Below are 17089 nucleotides of genomic sequence, written 5' to 3'. Positions count from 1 at the left end.
AATATTTGGATCAAAGAATTTCTAAAACAATGAGAAGAAGATTACATTCTATAAACTAGTCAATCTTGCAAAGTCTGTTCAATCCAGTGAACAGTCTTACCAAAAACATTGCTAATCTTGAATCTTCCCACATGTGCAAAAAACCTGTAAATATAAATCCCATACAGAATCGCATGGTGAGTAATGAATCTTGCTCCTTACTTGTCATGTGATTCGTGAGACTAGTTTTGTGTCTTTTCCTAACTGCCATTGTATGTATCCTGTATTCAAGACTCCAGGATACGAATGACTTCCGTATGTAACGCGAATACGGTGAATTTGTGCAATCAGGCCGACACAAACTCCACACGTGACACGTAAACGCCGCGCCCATCGGATTGGCTCACACTTGCGTTTTCCATACTAAGTGGCATGTATCCGAGGGACACGTCGCAAGGTAGTGTACCGTGACATTCTCGGCGTCCTGCCACTTGGTATTACGATTGCGTCTGTCAATTTCAACAGCGTCCGAATGATCTTGAGGGATCTGCTAACCAAATTTGTAGGTGGGAACACGACGGATAGAATGAAGGCGACTTTGGTTACCAAAGCATTGGAACTTCTTCTGACGGTTGACAAGTTGTTTGAATTGCTTCCATCCCGGTGTATCTAGTAGACCTTGTTGTTTAGCATAGGCAGCACAAGCAATAGGATTGTCGGCACATATGACGTCTAGGGGCTCATAGCTAGACTCTCCAGTTTCCCAGTTTACTAAAACATTAACTTAGAACCTTTATAGTTTATGTCTGTGGGTAGGAGGGGCCCTTGGTGTGCAACAATGTCCTTGAATTTCCATTGACAATCAGTGTCTGTCGATTCCTTCTCTAGATCAGTCTCAATTTTATCTAGAATCTCGTTGTAGGCAATGATTTCATCATGTTTGCCTTCATTAATCTCAACAAGAAATCAAATGTCATGCGGTTTGTCAGGATCAAGAATTTTCCTGGCGATACGTGCCCGAAAACGCTCCCCATTATCCTGAGTGTCCGTTAAAGACGTGCGTCCGATGAGATCATCCGGGGTGAAACCAGGTAGCATATGGAGCACATATGAATTTTCGTCCTGAGTTCTAAGCGACTTAATGAAGTTGATAGGCTTAGGAGAACTCTCCCGTTGATGTGGTTCAAGGTGCAAGTTGGTTTCACTAGTTTTTAAAGCAGATCTAACGCTAGATTGGAAAAGGATCTTGTGGGAGTCATTGGTGAGTATCTTATAGGTAAGAGCACCACCAACGGAGTCCGCAACTCCAACAAATTGTCCTTTCTTTTCAGTTCCGTTGGAAGGAAAAGTAGGGTCTTCGAGTTGGCAATAGATCAATTGCCAGAAATGAAATTGAAGGAGTACGCAAATGTCAGGGGTACTACCGGAAAGAATGTCGATTGGGGTACGGTTGTGCAAGGACTCATGTGCCAAATGATTGAATAAATATCAAATGTAGGAAACACACAATAGCCATGTAGAATTGGGTGCGCCTGTTTTGTTTAAATGTTATTTGTGTTTGCTTCCTCTGTTGCAATACGACATTCAGCATAATTCTGGTGCTGATGATTGGGCTCACTTTGCCATTGATCAATGTTATAGGGACGCGCAATGTCGGAGACTTTCTTGCTGATTTCGGCCTTGGCGCGGTTGCTGATAAGTTTATCCGTGGCGCCTCAATGACGAATATTGTCTTTGAGAGCGTTAACAAATTCCTTGTTGGTTTTCATAGGATAAATATCGGTAACAAGCGATCGGCGTCCAACAAATAATTGCGCAAATTTTGATCCATTATTGATGGCAGACGTATCCGACCAGATGGTATTGGTAGCCACAGCCTCGTTGCGTCAATGAACATTAAGCGCTGGGAAGCGAGACTTGAAATGTTTACGCATGGGTGCACTATATACTTTTCGAGCAAATTGCGTGGTGGCCACGATCGTTTTCTTGACTGTGTCGGTAGAGAGCCAACAAAGACAAGTGTGCAAGGCTTCGTAATTGCGTTCATTTCGAACCATGTTGTGCTTATTTGATGAGAGTATACTGTCAATAGCAGTGGAACGGGCAATGATCTCAGGGGACGAACATATGTCAAAATTTGCAACATGTCTATGCCGGTAGTCCCCAATTGAATTGAAACAAGGTTCAACATATGGGTTGTTTGGGAGATCCTGAACAGTATCATACCAATCCGTGGCAAGGTCAATCTCATTGTCAATGATGGACGGGTCCCAATTGACATCAGAAGTAAGTACAACATGGGGAAGTGTATCAAACTCTGCATCGGAAGGAGGGTGCATGTCCATGTATGCAAGTCCTTGACGCACATGTAGAGGATTAACATATTCATCTAGGGTTACAATGCGTTGTTTACCTCCAAGTACACAAGATTGGTCTTCAACAATGTTCTTGTAGTACTCGAGTTGTGCACTAGAATCGATAGTTTTTCCTTTTCCATGATGGGCATACTGAGGTAGTATGACAATAATGGGTCCGTTCTGGGATTTGACAAGGCCAGCAGCGGTGACAATGTCCAAATCAGGCAGAGTGTGGTTGTTGATACCGGTGATACTTGCTGAGCGGTCTGTTTTGTTGATAACCTTAATATCGCTTCCAGCAAGTCCGCCATTGGCACCTCTGTCAATGAGAAAAGATATGGTTCCAACAATAGAGTGCCGTGAAATACTGTACTCAAGCATGTTTGACTGGAGGGAGTTCCTTACATTTTGCTTGTGGGAAGAGGCAGAAGCAAGGACTTTGCGAACGTCTCCATTTGCTATAGTACGTGAACAATCAGTAAGGTGCGCAAGTAGTTCCGAATCATTTCCACAATCATGGAATTTGTCGTTGTCGCTTTCATTCAACGAGTCGGGAGGGGTGCCCCATATCTGTTAAAGGGAGAGTTGCCATGAAATGCGGACGTTGACTTGCTCTTAGACGAGGCTTGACCTTCCGCGGGAGAAGACATGCCTCGGAGGATTGCCTTTGCATTGTCGGACAGTTTGTCCCACATCTCACGGGGAAAATATGGTCGTTCACGGTTAATATTGCCCTGGCGGTCTCGGTTTTGGTCTCCTGCTCTACATTTGTGAGTGACATCAGGGATCCATTGATTGGAGCTGGGTACCAGGTTAGAAGTGTTTCCGTCTGACAACAAAGTCACGGACCTGAGTCAATGCGAAGGCAACAATTTTCCAACACATGTGATGTCAGCCTTTTGGAAATAGCCAAAAGGAATCCAATTTGCTTTGCAGTATTGGAAATTCCGGACCAGAGTGCTTTGTGCCTTTGCTCTATTCTGGGATTAAGTATCAGTGTGTTTACCAAAAAGATTGCTGGAAGCAGAATAGTGATCTTACCACTGTCCCTGTCTTGTTTGTATAGGAATAAGATAACAGTTGATAATGTTTGTTATTAGCTAGGCCTTCTTAGGTTAGGTACTGACTGCAGCAAAAGGCGAGGAATACGTATTGATTTTTAGCACCAACTCTGACTGATGCCAATGCATGAGAAATATACTCTAGGCGGTCAAAGAATAATGTAAAGGAAAAGTTCCTAATTGGTTGCGTTACTTATGAGGAAATTCGCTCTAAAAAAATAATATTTAGAAAATCTCGGATTTGGCCGGAATAGGGGGGAATTGCGGCCTAGAGAGGCGACGCCCGAATACGGAATTTCCTCTTAAAAATCTTAAAGAGAACCCGGATGGAATTGCCACAACTTTGTGCTTTTACCCGGATATTGATGTACATTCGAGGACAAAAGTTCCGACCTTTACGGTATATGAGGTTGTTCTTAAGTAGAAATTTAACTTACAAAGTATTTTCGAAATAAAAACACTTACAGTAAATGTTAAAATTTTTGGATTTTTTCCCAAATAGCGTAATTTTCACCCCTGCCAATCCCAAATAGCGAATTTTCACAAAAAGAATTTCTGGAATCGTGTGACCTCGTCGGTGTCCGAAATGGCCAACATCGAAGATGCCGTCAGCTTTAACTGTAAAATCAAAACCATCGGAAAGATTCGAAGGCTTGAGAATGTCCTACAATGGTCTCACTTCATGCTACTAGCAATTCTCAAAAGATATCGGTCTAATTCTCCCGGAATTGCCAAATAGGACGAGGCTTCAATTTGGCCTGTAGCGTTCGTGGCAAATAAGATCTCACGTGGATATTTCAAGGCGACTGACAAGTCCTGGTTGAGCACCAAGTCATTGTCTGGGCATCTATCAGCACCCGGAAAAATCAATCGCCGACTTCTGGGCCACACAAACTGAAAATCTCCACCCAGCGGCCAAACTGATGCCGGCACCCCCCAACGCGCAGCCTCACTTTTTTCAGTTGTAGCGATATGTCCAGTTGATGGGAGAGCGCCGACACTGGCACCACGAAGCTGATCCTCTATGCACTGAAAGTAGGCGAGAGCATCCTCATTACCGTACGTCTCGGGTTGGAGGAGATCAGGTCTAGCAGATACAATCGTTGAAGAGTCCATATTTTCTCCACGGTACAAGCATCGTCCTGTCTTTACCACGCTGCTCAGAAAATCGTGCGGGCAATGCTTTTCCACGATTGTAATCGCTTTTTGCAAAGAAATGGTTTGTGTTGTCATAGCTTCCTGTGTCCAGACCAAACTCGAAGCAGCGCCAACTGTAAAAAATGCGCGACGACTCCCCAGAAGCATATTTTACGCAGTATCAGAGAGGCCGGCCGTTGTGGTAAAAATATTGCCCAATGTTTCGCTTGTAAAATAGCGGGTCCACTGTCAATGTCCGAGCTCACGGTTATCGATGTAGAGAAGGACCAGAATTTCCGGCCTTTTGTAATATGTTGACTGTGAGTTCGACTTTGGCATGGCTGCAGTGTTAACGTGTTATGACTGGGTACGTATGCGAGACTATTTTACCTTATTTAAAGAACTACAGGATCCAGAAAAAATGCATGGTCGGCGGTTGCCCTACGTCTTTTCTCAGTCATTCAGACACCGTTTTTACGATATTTCATTGTGTCGTCATGGGAACTCAGATGTCAAACATTATCAAGATCAGTACTTGTGTCTGTCAATTCCATGACAGAAAAGAGGGAACGCTGTTGTGAAGCGATGCTAAAGCGAAGCGAATGCGGAGCTCATAAAAACACGAATACATTCAAACAAAGGAAGCGTGACTATGATCTTTTCAAGCCTTTCGAAGACACCTCAGTATGATTTTATACGCGGTTTTGCCGCGCATGCGTTTCAACAGCATCAGCATTCACCCCGTCTGGTTGGAGGTGCTGCCGCTGCTCTGGGTGCAGCCGGATCTATATTAACATTCATTGTGATCGGCTTCGCTCCCTCTCATGAATTTGACGATCTGGACTGTCAGTCCTTTTGCCAGAGAGGCATGAACTCTCCTCGAGATGATTTATCATAGTTCCTTAATGGACCCATCTGTCCCGAACATTCCAGAGTTGTTTCTTTTCATAATTTATGCTCGACCCGTCCTCGCGCAGGCAACCTGTCACCAGAAATTGCATGAGCTCAAGTAAGTTCTATACAAATGTGCAATATTCACTGATTGCATTCCAGCTTATGCCTTGTCGAAAGGTTCCCATGCGGTTATCGCAAGACACCCACCTTCAGACGTCGGCGATTTGGCTTGCTAGATTACAAAACCATTCAAATTAGGTTCTTTCTGCTGCTTTGTTTATATTAGTACAAGGCTTCTGTGCGATTGTATTTGACAGGATGGAAACAATATCTAACGTTTTTTTTAATTCTTCAGGACTGTATCAGCTAGAGATAATATCTGATTTGGTTTGCGAATCCAAAAAAGTATCTCCTAGTCTACTATACCATGGTGCGATCACAGCTTAGTGACCCTTATAGCTTCTTGACGTGGCCGCTTTCTAGAGCTGCGTTCGCTCGTTTCGGCGAGTCTTCTATGAACTATGACCCTGTCTATCTTTGATTTTCAGTTATACTTGTCATATCCTTTCAGACCCGTTAGAGCAAATTGATATATTATGTATATACATGTTACCCATCGAGTAAGCGAAGCCTGGCTAGATTTTAGCTCCGTTTGTTGTTTGGCTGAAAGGGCGTTCTTTGACTGATAGTGAGATAAGCATCGAAATGAAGCCTGGCCAAACGTCGAAAAAACGTCCAGTCGCAAGAATCACTACAAATTCGGAATCCCTTCGAGCACGGACTGTTTCATCGTTGGCGAAACAGCATCGGACCCATAGAAAACGTCGCACATCGCTTCAGTGAAAACACGAGAGCGAATTGTTCCAACACCACCCACCGCATTCTTGTAGAGCATGGTGTCCCCACGGATAGTCATCTCCAATTCAGCACCTTGAACGAGGTCAACCGCTGGGTTCAATTGCTTAAATTCCTCGAGTCTGCAAGTAAAAAGCATAGATGAGACTGACTTGAAGTAAATTTTCTCAGCTTTACTAGGCAACTTACTTTTCAAGGTCCTGTCCCTTCATTCGTGGTTCCAAGGCCTCGACGATTGCAGACGTATATTTTTCAATGGACAAACCTCGATTCATCACGATACGAATAGTTCTAGGATACGTGGGATCCAGCAAGGCTTGTTCCATACTTTCACGGCTTCCTTTTTTCACTGCACTCATCGCGAGTGGGTCAAAGTATGACCCCACTGCGTAAACCTTAACAAATCCGTACTTGACACGGACTCCGCAACCTGCAATGTAATACCCGTTACAGAGCTGGGGGAAAAGAATTCCGGTTGCTTTCTCCTGCACTGGCGTTCCGGCCGCAATCACATCTCCACCGCGGGGAATCTTGATGTCTAGAAGAGTTTTGGAAGTCAAAGTCAAGCCTCCCAACGCGGCTACGACCCACCAAGTCGCGGTTGACGCGGATTTTTCGGCATGAGCGTTGTTGCCGAAAACCAATGTGGCCAGCGTACGTCGATAAATTGGTCTAGGCAAGATTTGGAACCGAGAGCTGAGTCTCGAGACTGCGGTAGCGAACATAGTGTAGTCTTAATTCGTTGGAGGTGGGATTGGGTAGATGGAAAACAAGACAAAAGATACTGGCTGCAAGGTGGTTTCCGTTAATTCGCAATATCGTCCTTTGAGTGAATGATTCTATTATTCATACCGTTTCTACTGCATTGGGGCATGTCATCCAAACGCTGTACTGCCTTCACATGAACCCTTTTTCTTGAAATGGGTAGTAGGGGCTCACAGTATTTTATTGAGAAAAACCGCTATGAAAAGCTATTTCGGTCAGATCTGAAAATTGCAGACAATAAGTACTTTTTAGTGAGCGCGAAGCGGCTTTTTAAGTAAAATTAACAATTAGAAAATAATCCAATGCTTGGTGTATGCTCTGTCTATGATATGTTATATATGTTGTGCAGAGTTTAACTAGTGTTTGAGTCCAAAGCTTTGAATTGCTTAGGCCTTCAAGAGAGAAATCAGTAGTGTTTGAGCAGAACTCATCCTTAGAATATTTCAGCACATAAAAATCTGATTCAACAGTACTTGTTCCAGGAAAAACAGTAGCCATCCTTCCCGCAAAACTGTGCAATAACAGGAAATGATCTTTGATGGTAAAACATCCTTTGTCAAATGAGGTCTCTCAGCCCAGGAGTCAAGAATCTCTTTTAGCTCTGCTTCCTGGCTGTATGCAATTGTGAGCTGACAAAACTGATCTTCCATATCTTCCCGCATATCTTCAGAAAAAGTTTCATCGCAACCCCAAATGATGCACAGACAGAAGGTCAGCAAAGAAGGCTCCACAAATTTCCATTGAGCAAGGAAGAACACAGGGAAAACCTTTGATGGCTTCATTTTTTGCATTGCATTTAGCCACTATTTCCATCAACTGTTCAACAAAATTTGCTATTCATTATGCAAATGAGGCATTCACAACTTCCATTGTTTCATTGGCCGTATCAGCTATCATGTACATCACAAAACTTCTCAAATCTTGGAAGTACTCAAATACAGCAACTGTTGAAACTCCAAATTTCTCTTTAGCTGACTGCATTAGATTACTGTTCAGCTCAGTGACACCATCCAGAGAGTGCACCTTGAAAAGTTCTGAGCTTCTTGAAGAAAATCTCTAAAGGCACTCTTTTTGCTGGACCAAGTTTGTTTTCCCTGAAGAGCCACAAATGTGATTGATGCCTGTTGAGCAATGTCAAAGAGTGTAATCCAGAATGAACTTGAAGGTTTGCAGGCTGAATCTTCCTTCATGTAGTGTGCACACAGCTCTATGGTTGCACTTTAGCCAACAGACAACATGTCTTTTTTTTGTTTCCCCCCGACTTTTTCTTTGCAACCAAAAACTACACAGAAAGTACAGGACACAGACAGAACTTTTGGGGTACCATACTCAAGCTCATGCTTTATTTAAAAGGGTGTCTTTTGTTTTGCCATGTCAGCAATACAGGGAAAAAATAATGGACCAGGACCACACAAATTCCCATTATTACTTACAAAAAAAAAGGCTACAAGCATCAAAAAGTTGCATTTCCCTGTTGAATGATAGGTTGTGATCCTAAATTATTTATGGGCATTTTCAGCTTTCTAATTTGGCACCAGTGCCATAAATTGATGATATTGCCGTATTTATAGAGGCCTTATGACACTTGGACAATTCCTACTTGTCCAGAAGGTTGGTGATGCATTGACATGATCTTTTCCAAACACAGCAATGGTAGAGTTATCCTTGGTGGTGATCAACTCAAAGAAGACTGCATGCAATTAGATAACAAAGGCACATCTCTAAAACATTTTGCTTTCAGTCAAGAAAGGAATCTGACATGAAGGCCCTTTGGCTCCCCTTCACTTCACTGTCATAGTCAGGAACCCTGATAGGGTATACTGGTAGGGTTACTCTTGGAGTCCACCAACCACATGAATTTACTCATAGTCAGCCAGTGGCAAACAAGCTGTTAGTGTTTGACAGCGAAAAATCGATGGCCGGTAATTCTCATAATATTTGTACAATTGATCTCTACAACAGTAAAAATGTGTTGAACCATTTGGAAGATACTTCCTGCTGCTAATCTCGCCTAGTGGACGAGACCAAGTTTGCCGACCTATCATTTTGAAGCTTAAAGAAGTACGAGAAGCGGTGAAATATGGTTGTTTAGCACGCCTCAAGTGTACGATTGTGAGATAGTTTTGAAAATGAAGGCATTCACTGTCCGTGAGACGCGAATTCGACCACTTTGCATATATTTGATTGCAATTTTATGGTTTATGGTACTCCCTTCCTATGCGGCAATAATGACGTTTGAGAACGAATGTAGCGAAAAGGCTGTAGAGATTTCCAATGGCGAAGCCAGTTTGCATGTTGAGCGAAACCTTGGGATTGTTGCCAGAATAAGGTTGTTTTGGGATATGGTAAAATCAAAATTTAGCCTTGGACGGAGGCGCATAAGACACATTTTTTTGGAGACTGAAACCCTTGTTTCCGCCACAAGAAGAGGACGGGCTCACCGACGAATGGCCTATTCGCTACCCCATTTTGAGGCCGACTTTTCAGCATGCTTTGGCAAAGCGGGCTGCGAAAAGTCTCTAGAAGTATTCGAGCCTTATCCTGGAATGTTTCTCCAAGTGGTCCACCACACTAGGCTAGAAGCGCAGTACGAGCTGATTGAACTGGCGCATCTCGAGCTTGGAATTGCTGTGAAACATGTTTCAGATTTTGCTTATACTCCTGTGGGTCTCCCTCTGGGTAGAGACACGAATGATGACCAAACGGGCCTAGTTGGTTCATGCGAAAACGATTGGTGGATCTGGTGGCTGCCAAGGGATCAAAGGAAACGAAACGCAGCGAAAGAAGATGAATTCGACTTCAACGAAACAGCTTTTGCTGGCGGGTCTCACGGGGAGGTGTGGCGTGGCAAGCGCCGTTGTCGACAGGGACTAACCACTGGTTGCAAGGATAACCTCGTGTTTAAAAGACTTCGGGTTGAACGTGGATACCGGATCCTGGAAGCTGGTCTCAGAGAAGTTTATTTCGGAAGTTGGCTAGCGGAGCGAAGTGAGGACTCGGCTGACCAATTTACGAGATACATCGACCATTTCTTTCGTGAGCAGGACGGTCGACTAGAACTTTGGATTGTGTTCAAAGACGCGGGAGCGTCACTCAGGTCCTTTCTATACACTGGTGAGACCGTTTTGCTGCACGCTTGTATTTCGTCCATTCCCTGTTACTTACACGGCGCTCACACAGGGAGCTTGGTTGGAAATTATGTTGTCTATCAGCATTCGCGCCTTTGGACACATATTCGTTTGAGCGTGTCAGGAGTTTGCGAGAAAAGTGGAAGCCCTTCCTCAGATGGTAGTTGCAACCAAAGCTCTTCGATAAAAGGGAAGCAGCTTATGAGGATGGTCCTTGGTCAAGTTCTACGGTCGGCTGCGTTCCTACATGAAAACGGTATAATACATCGTGATATCAAACCAAGCAACATCATGTGTACTACAGACTTAGACATGGAAAACTTCTTGCTGAGCGACTTGTTTCTTCCTTCTGTCAAGTGCGTGCTCGGAGATTTTTCCAGCGCATGGGATGACTTCTCCGGTCGAAATTTTTACACCAGAGGCCCAAGTAGAGCCGAGCAAACGGATGAATACTCCCCGCCAGAGTCTGTTTTTAAGAACTTTTTCAACGGAACAATTATTGATCCTTCTTTCGACTCATGGAGCATCGGGATTGTTGCGCTAGAATTGCTTTTGGGGACTCCAAATGTTTTCAGTGTCGACCAACGAACCAAAGCAATCATTTCGCATAAAATGCGAAAAGAAGGAGCATCAGACCGCGAGATAAATTATGCATTGTACTTGTACGTTCGCATAGCTTTGTTGTCGGCCTCCTCGTCCAAAACTTCTTCTAACACCTACTTCAGAGCAGCTCTTTCCCAATTTTGTATTTTCAATCCATCACTTGAGTCGCAGCACGATTGGCCTCTTCGTCGCGGTGATCCGCTTCATAGCTCGGCTATGGTGAAGGACTCCTGTACAATATCCGATTTTCATTTTGCATTACGAGCTCGTGATCCTCTTGGAATTGGGTTTGACTCCTCGACTGATACACTGTTACACCTAATTTGGCAACTTCTCGAATGGAATCCGACTAAGCGGATTTCTCCCTACGAAGCACTCCGTCATCCCTACTTCTCTGGGAATCTGGACCCGCCTCTAGACGCAACAATAGGGTCACACAACGCTTTGGAGTCGTTAATGCTCGATCCACGCCTTGACTTTAAGCTCAGTGATTCAATAACTGAATTCTTCTGCCCTCAGTGCGGAAGAGTTTTTCACGATTGGGGTAGCTGCCACCAACATGCTGTAAACAGAAAGCATGCGAAATTTTGCCGTTATGATAAAACCTCCTTGCCGAGCTGCATCAACGCCCACTCGTTACTACCAACTCACTCTAAAAATGGCTATTGCGACATTCAAGGTCGACGACGCTTCATAGAAGACTTTCATGCAGTGCACCTTTTGCCGTCTGAGCAGTTTTATGGTATTTTCGATGGACACTTGGGCAACGCCGCATCCAAATTCGTGGCCGCTACCTTGTATGAGGAAGTGTCAAGAAGACTATCCACATTGAAGACAGAGGGTAGCGGCTGGAAAGAATTCGCCGTCTCAATATTGACAGAAGCCTTCGCGGATGTCCATCGAAGTCTTTTGCAAGCAATTCGGCAACTTCCCTACAGGGCTATGGATCAAAGTGGCACAACGGCCACTGTCATGTACATTAGAGACTTTGTCGTTATAGCCAGCCTTGGTGACTCTAGGGCAGTTCTGGCTTCAAACACAACGGGCACATTGCGCGGCATCCAACTGACTACTGACCACGTTGCGTCTGACCCGGTAGAACGGCAGTCCGTAGAAAGTAGGGGTGGAATCATTACAAAAATTGGAAACGTCGACCGTGTTAGTGGTTCGTTGGTAGTCACTCGTTCCATAGGTGATGCCGACCTCGCCGACGTTCTCTCCCAGGTCCCTGATGTTCTTCCTTTTTCTATGGTAGAAATGAGGGCTTTGTGTGGATATTCTTCCAAGATTCCATGCTTCGTGATCTTGGCCTCTGATGGACTTTGGGATCGAATTTCGAATCAAGAAGCGGTACGTTGCATCTGGCGCTGACTTGAATCGGATGTGTATGGGTAAACGCTCACCGCCGTTCTCTAAATATAACACTTTGTACAAAGGTTGATATTGTAGCGGATGTGGTTGCAGAAGGCAACTCGGATAGAAACTTTCAGAGTGCAGCAGAAGCTTTAGTCCATGAATCTTTCGTCCGGGGCAGCTCAGATAACATCGGTGTCTGCGTAGTAGCAATTGAATAACATCTACCACTGTTCTGAAGAGTAACCCCAGTTGTTTTGATAGGCCCACGAAATAGACAGTGCAGATTAACAGTGATTGTAGAGGTCAAGTATCCTAACCATTAAAACCTGAAAGCACGAGGCTCGTAGACATAAAAGGTGCATGGACAAAGCTTGAAGAATTGACCAGAAATTAAAGCATCTTTGTGCGAAAGTGAGAGTACATTCCCTGACATTCACCAAGAGTTAGCGTTTTCGCTTCGTTGTTTTGTGTTACTACTGTTGGCAAGTTTTTAATTTGTGAAAGCAAAAACAATGCTTTTTGTCCGGAAGTATGTAGTCTTTCAAATACCTCTCTCTTGTCAATTGGTACCTTTTTAAGACTGGTATAGTAAAGAGGCCTTCGGGTCAATCAATATCCGCAGCATGCGGTGCAGGCTATTCAACTCAATTAATAGTCTGGGACATTGCTGCAGTCAGAACTTGCAAACATCATCATATAGTCTACGCTGTTCTCTTGAAGTTAACTATTAACAGTCCGTGATCGGGCGTTCATTTACATTAACTGTAAGCTTGGAAGCTCTTCTGGAAAATGTGAAAACCTGTTTAATTCGAGAAATAAGAAGAAAATCAACAACGGTCGCCAAGTAGTACGAGCTTGCAATTTCCATATACACACAGCCTTTGATGTCTTGATCGTGCATGAAGATAATTCCGAGGCAACCAATGTTTATGATTGACTGTGAAACATTAATTAATGTAAAATGTGTAAAGCTTTCTTTCATTTATTGCCATTTTAACGAGACAATGCAACATCGCCTCAATAAACGTTCCCTCAAGGAGAGAACATACCTTACTCGCATAGCATCTGTGCCTATTTTTAAACAATATGAGTTGGTGAACATAGACATTTAGGGTCAACCTAGAATAATGTTACAAGGCTAGCGAATTCTCTGTACCTGTTTGCATCATAAAAAATATATTGCACTAATAATTAAGACAATGATGCTATTTTCCCTATGTTTAAAATTAATAAATTTACCTTGAAATCATTCGTAACGAAATAAAGCTGTATCGACCTGATGCGAGTGTAATGTAAAGATATGTATTGCGGAAAACGACGATATTTTGTGAAGGGTATCAACAATTTTCAACGGGAGTCTACACAATGGAATAACAAATCTTCAATAGATACTATCAGAATAAATCGACTTCGACATCAGCAATCAGTGAAGGACCAACTCAACAAACGAACGGGATGGCTCGTTTCGAATGAAACCTCATAATATCTCTACTTTTTGATTGTAAGACAAGGCTTAGCCTCTCTTTATTACCGGGGTAGAGTGCAGCTTCACAACTTTGAACTTTCGGTCTAAGGCGATGGAATTGAGAGCAAAAGCTGTTTAAAAACCGGACAACAGAACATAGAACCTACTGCCTAGTATGTACTATCTGCTTCTAAAGATAAATAACCACAAAAAAGATGCAATATAGAGGTGAACACGCAACGAGACCAAGAAATGTCTTTCCAGAGAGGGGATCTGTTTTCTCACTTCCAAGTATTCGACGAACAGATGTGAGAAAAATTTCCTTTAAACTCTCTTCCGCTTACTGCATTCTGCAGCAGCTTAATACACTCAAATTCCTAAAAGAAGGAAGGATGGAGAGAATGAGCAGGTATGGCATTTCCAATGATAAATTTTCATTGACAAAGGATAAGTAAAAAATCTAAATGCGATGACAAAGAATAATGAAAAAATTGGAATTCAATCCAGGTTTTTATAACCGGATCAAATTTGGACACAATCCTTTTGTTGCTAATAACGAACGACTCTTTGCTCAATTCGTTCGCATATTCAGCAGAACTGGAATCCAACTAGTTCTCAATAAGCAGAAAATCAAATCCTTTGAAATATGCAAGCGTGGACTGTCGATGGATTTACCAGAAACATTTCTTATAAACGAGATTAAATCTAATTTTAAAGAGAAAAAAGGGATTCTAAGTTCTTGAAATCCATTCAAAACCCCTATGCCAAAGCTCAGCAGAAGTCTTTCCTACAAACTAGCTTAACCAAATTAGTTAACTATTCTTATTGTCTACCCGCAAAGTATCAATTGCATTTGCATTTTTCTAGTAAAAAGCAATTTTTTTATTTTCATGGAAGTAAGCTTCACTTGTCCATGGAAATTCTCTTTAATGCTATTTCTCCTATTGCAATTATTGAGGTATTTTGTTTGAACTTTCACACAATAATTGATGTTCTCATTGCATCTTCAGATGAGAGAACACTGGAAATGTGGTGATTGTTGGAGATAATTGTTTATCCAGCCTCTGTGGCAGCTTCGTAAGTGAATGAAGGAGAGATGGCATTACATAAAACGAAATGTTTTGTGTAATGATTTCTTAATAATAATTTTTTCTGATTCAAATCTTTCTAACCGTATCGTGCTTATATTTATCCTTTCTTCGTTGAATTTTCAGAATTATTTCTTTTTCAAGTGATTAATTTCGAGTTACTCATTACTGACTGATTTCTTCAGTCATATGCTGTGTGCAAGATATTGTTCAAACATTTCCCATGTGCTATAATTGGAGTGCTTTCCCCAAGAAATCGGCAATTGGCAGTGTATCGAATGATCTTATTTTAAGTTTTCGTTCAAAGCCGATTGCGAGCTTGGTTTCAAGAAATTATGAAACAATTTTGAAATATTTACTCTAATTCGAGCGTTTCCGAGAAAATGTCACTTTGCAATGTGTCAATTGATCCTTCGCTCCTAAACTTTCTTCCTTTTTTTGTTTTGAAAAAGATGAATTTTCTTTTGCTCCAACACACTGTAACAGTTTAAATCATATCAAAGTCTTTCCGTTCGAAACGACTGTAAAAGAATTTGTGTGAGCTGTCATCTCAAATCTTTAACTAAGAACCACAAAGCTGTGGTTTTTTAGGTCCAACCATTCCTTTTCTCCATCTTCTTCATAAAGCAATTGCCATCCTTGCTCCCCCCTTTCACAGACTCTTGCCGCGTAGTGCGTATTGTCCAACGGCCAAAAGACAGATACACGGGATCCCACACCAACTTTCCTTCCACGCTCATCGTGCACATCTTTTTCCGAGGATTTTGATGGTTGGGGTACACCTCCTCCGTTTCCTTTCGGCTTGTAAGTTCGTGAAGGAGCAGAAAGCCATTTTTTCTCTCTGAGAGCTTGGCATGTCTTTTCAAAGGCTTTTTCAAAGGGCGCGACGATGAAAGTACCATCACAACACATTTCTAAAAATTGCCCAGGAGGGTCCAATGCTTTTACACGATTCATAACAAGGTAAGCGACTGGTGATTTTTCATACCTTGAGGCCTGGTTATAAGCTTCCTTTGATTCCCAAACAAAGCTACGGAATCTTATGTTTCCAGCCAACGCCGCGGTGCCATTCCCTCGTCCCAAGACTACATCGTGGTCATGGAGCGTTTTTATGGGACCTGATTGGGGGGTGGTAGCCAGGGACACATTCTTGCTCACTTGTGGAGATAGAAATTCCGAAGCTTTGGTACACTTTTTTTGAAGTTCGGCTGTTTGCGATGATAGCTCTAAATTGGTGGTATGTTGACCCAGCTCGCTATTGTCTACCTTTGCCGTAGGAACGGGAAGTATCTTTGACTTCTTGCCAGGAGCCATCGCACGAGTTGGCCGATTGTGAGAAGAGTTGACGTCTCGTTTCCGTTTTGTAACCTTGGCGCTATACCTCGAAGCTACAATAGTGACATACTTTCGAAGAAAAAGCCTCTTCGTGTCCGCGCTACCTGATCCCAATTCACGATACAATTTTTCCTCTGAAAGCAAGTCATTGTTGCTCGGAAATTGTGCTTCCGCTATCTTTGTTGGAAGCAAAAACCGGCATCCCAAGTCTTCTAAACCTTCAATCAACTGATCTACGAGTCCATCTGACATTGTTGAACTAGCCTGATCCCGTAAAGTAGTTGAGACGATAGCCAGCAGTCTACTGTGAACACTCGGCGACGTTTTTATCAGATCATCTTCCACCACGATATCCATTCCATCAGGCAACTGCTGGGAAGGAATCGTCAATCGGCGTTCTCCGTCGCTTCTGAACCCCTCCAAAGGGGCACTTAAATCCGAAGGGCAAATAGGTCTTGTCATAATTGCAATAGGCTTGTTCGCTTTCCCTTTCAAAAACTGTAAATAGCTCTTCGTTGCTTTTTGCCGTCGCAGTCGACCCTTTTTTTTCATATTTTCACTGTCAGCTCCGACTCTGGTCATTGACAAACCTGATCCCTGCGCAGAGTCTCGGTTCATCGCTAGATTGACCTTTTTTAAAGTCTCGTCAACTTTCACTTTTCTACAAACCATATTCTCTTTAGAAATCAATTCGCTGAGCAGTAGAAGTACAAGAAAGGAATAGTGACTGGTCCAACAGTTAATTGCTTTTAGTGCTAAACTCACTTTAGAGATTTTAGCGTGACTGTTCTGGGGCACCAACACAGAGTTCGGGGCGGATGTGCTCACGTTCTTAGAACTCTGGGTGTAATCGTGGGAGCCCGATACCAAGGCACGAACTGTAATCGTAAATACAAATTCGAACCCACAGCCCATTCAATTTCTCATAATATAACTGACTTTTACTGTGAGACAGTGACTGTGAACCACGCTGTTTCAGTAGATGTACGTTAACAGGCGGTGAAACTTACGTATGGCAAACGCAATATAAGGGCTTCTCTAGTCTAGCCTCTAGCTAGAGAGTAGT

At 42.9% G+C, this 17089-nt stretch overlaps 6 protein-coding genes across 6 annotated transcripts; 2 read left to right on the top strand and 4 right to left on the bottom strand.

Moving 5' to 3' along the window:
• Positions 1 to 945: 945 nt before the first annotated feature.
• PHATRDRAFT_38908 (predicted protein) lies at positions 946 to 2791 on the bottom strand (the record flags this gene model as incomplete). The annotated part of the gene is made up of 4 exons (XM_002182817.1): positions 946 to 1334; positions 1598 to 1671; positions 1897 to 2655; positions 2742 to 2791. 4 exons carry the CDS (start codon positions 2789 to 2791, stop codon positions 946 to 948), a joined length of 1272 nt encoding a protein of 423 aa, XP_002182853.1.
• Positions 2792 to 4072: 1281 nt separating this feature from the next.
• PHATRDRAFT_48450 (predicted protein) lies at positions 4073 to 5158 on the bottom strand (the record flags this gene model as incomplete). The annotated part of the gene is made up of 1 exon (XM_002182816.1): positions 4073 to 5158. The coding sequence occupies exon 1, from the start codon at positions 4700 to 4702 to the stop codon at positions 4073 to 4075; it is 630 nt and encodes a 209-aa protein (XP_002182852.1). The 5' UTR covers positions 4703 to 5158.
• An 894-nt stretch (positions 5159 to 6052) lies between these two features.
• On the bottom strand, positions 6053 to 7099 carry PHATRDRAFT_48449 (predicted protein). The gene is made up of 2 exons (XM_002182815.1): positions 6473 to 7099; positions 6053 to 6405 (listed from the first exon to the last, which is right to left on the bottom strand). Exons 1-2 carry the CDS (start codon positions 7006 to 7008, stop codon positions 6180 to 6182), a joined length of 762 nt encoding a protein of 253 aa, XP_002182851.1. The 5' UTR covers positions 7009 to 7099; the 3' UTR covers positions 6053 to 6179.
• Positions 7100 to 10695: 3596 nt separating this feature from the next.
• PHATRDRAFT_14924 (predicted protein) lies at positions 10696 to 11172 on the top strand (the record flags this gene model as incomplete). The annotated part of the gene is made up of 2 exons (XM_002182940.1): positions 10696 to 10832; positions 10902 to 11172. Coding segments are annotated over 2 exons (408 nt in total), but the record flags the coding sequence as incomplete, so codon positions are not given.
• A 681-nt stretch (positions 11173 to 11853) lies between these two features.
• On the top strand, positions 11854 to 12150 carry PHATRDRAFT_14967 (predicted protein; the record flags this gene model as incomplete). Its single annotated transcript, XM_002182939.1, has 1 exon — positions 11854 to 12150. A coding segment is annotated over one exon (297 nt), but the record flags the coding sequence as incomplete, so codon positions are not given.
• A 3073-nt stretch (positions 12151 to 15223) lies between these two features.
• PHATRDRAFT_48447 (predicted protein) lies at positions 15224 to 16878 on the bottom strand. The gene has a single exon (XM_002182814.1). The coding sequence runs from the start codon at positions 16693 to 16695 to the stop codon at positions 15247 to 15249; it is 1449 nt and encodes a 482-aa protein (XP_002182850.1). The 5' UTR covers positions 16696 to 16878; the 3' UTR covers positions 15224 to 15246.
• Between the last annotated feature and the right edge of the window lie 211 nt (positions 16879 to 17089).

The sequence above is a fragment of the Phaeodactylum tricornutum genome, chromosome 17 (assembly GCF_000150955.2).
Source record: "Phaeodactylum tricornutum CCAP 1055/1 chromosome 17, whole genome shotgun sequence".
NCBI classification, from domain to species: domain Eukaryota; phylum Bacillariophyta; class Bacillariophyceae; order Surirellales; family Neidiaceae; genus Phaeodactylum; species Phaeodactylum tricornutum.
The sequence above is the reverse complement of the archived record's forward strand: the minus strand, read 5'-3'. Positions and strand labels throughout refer to the sequence as shown.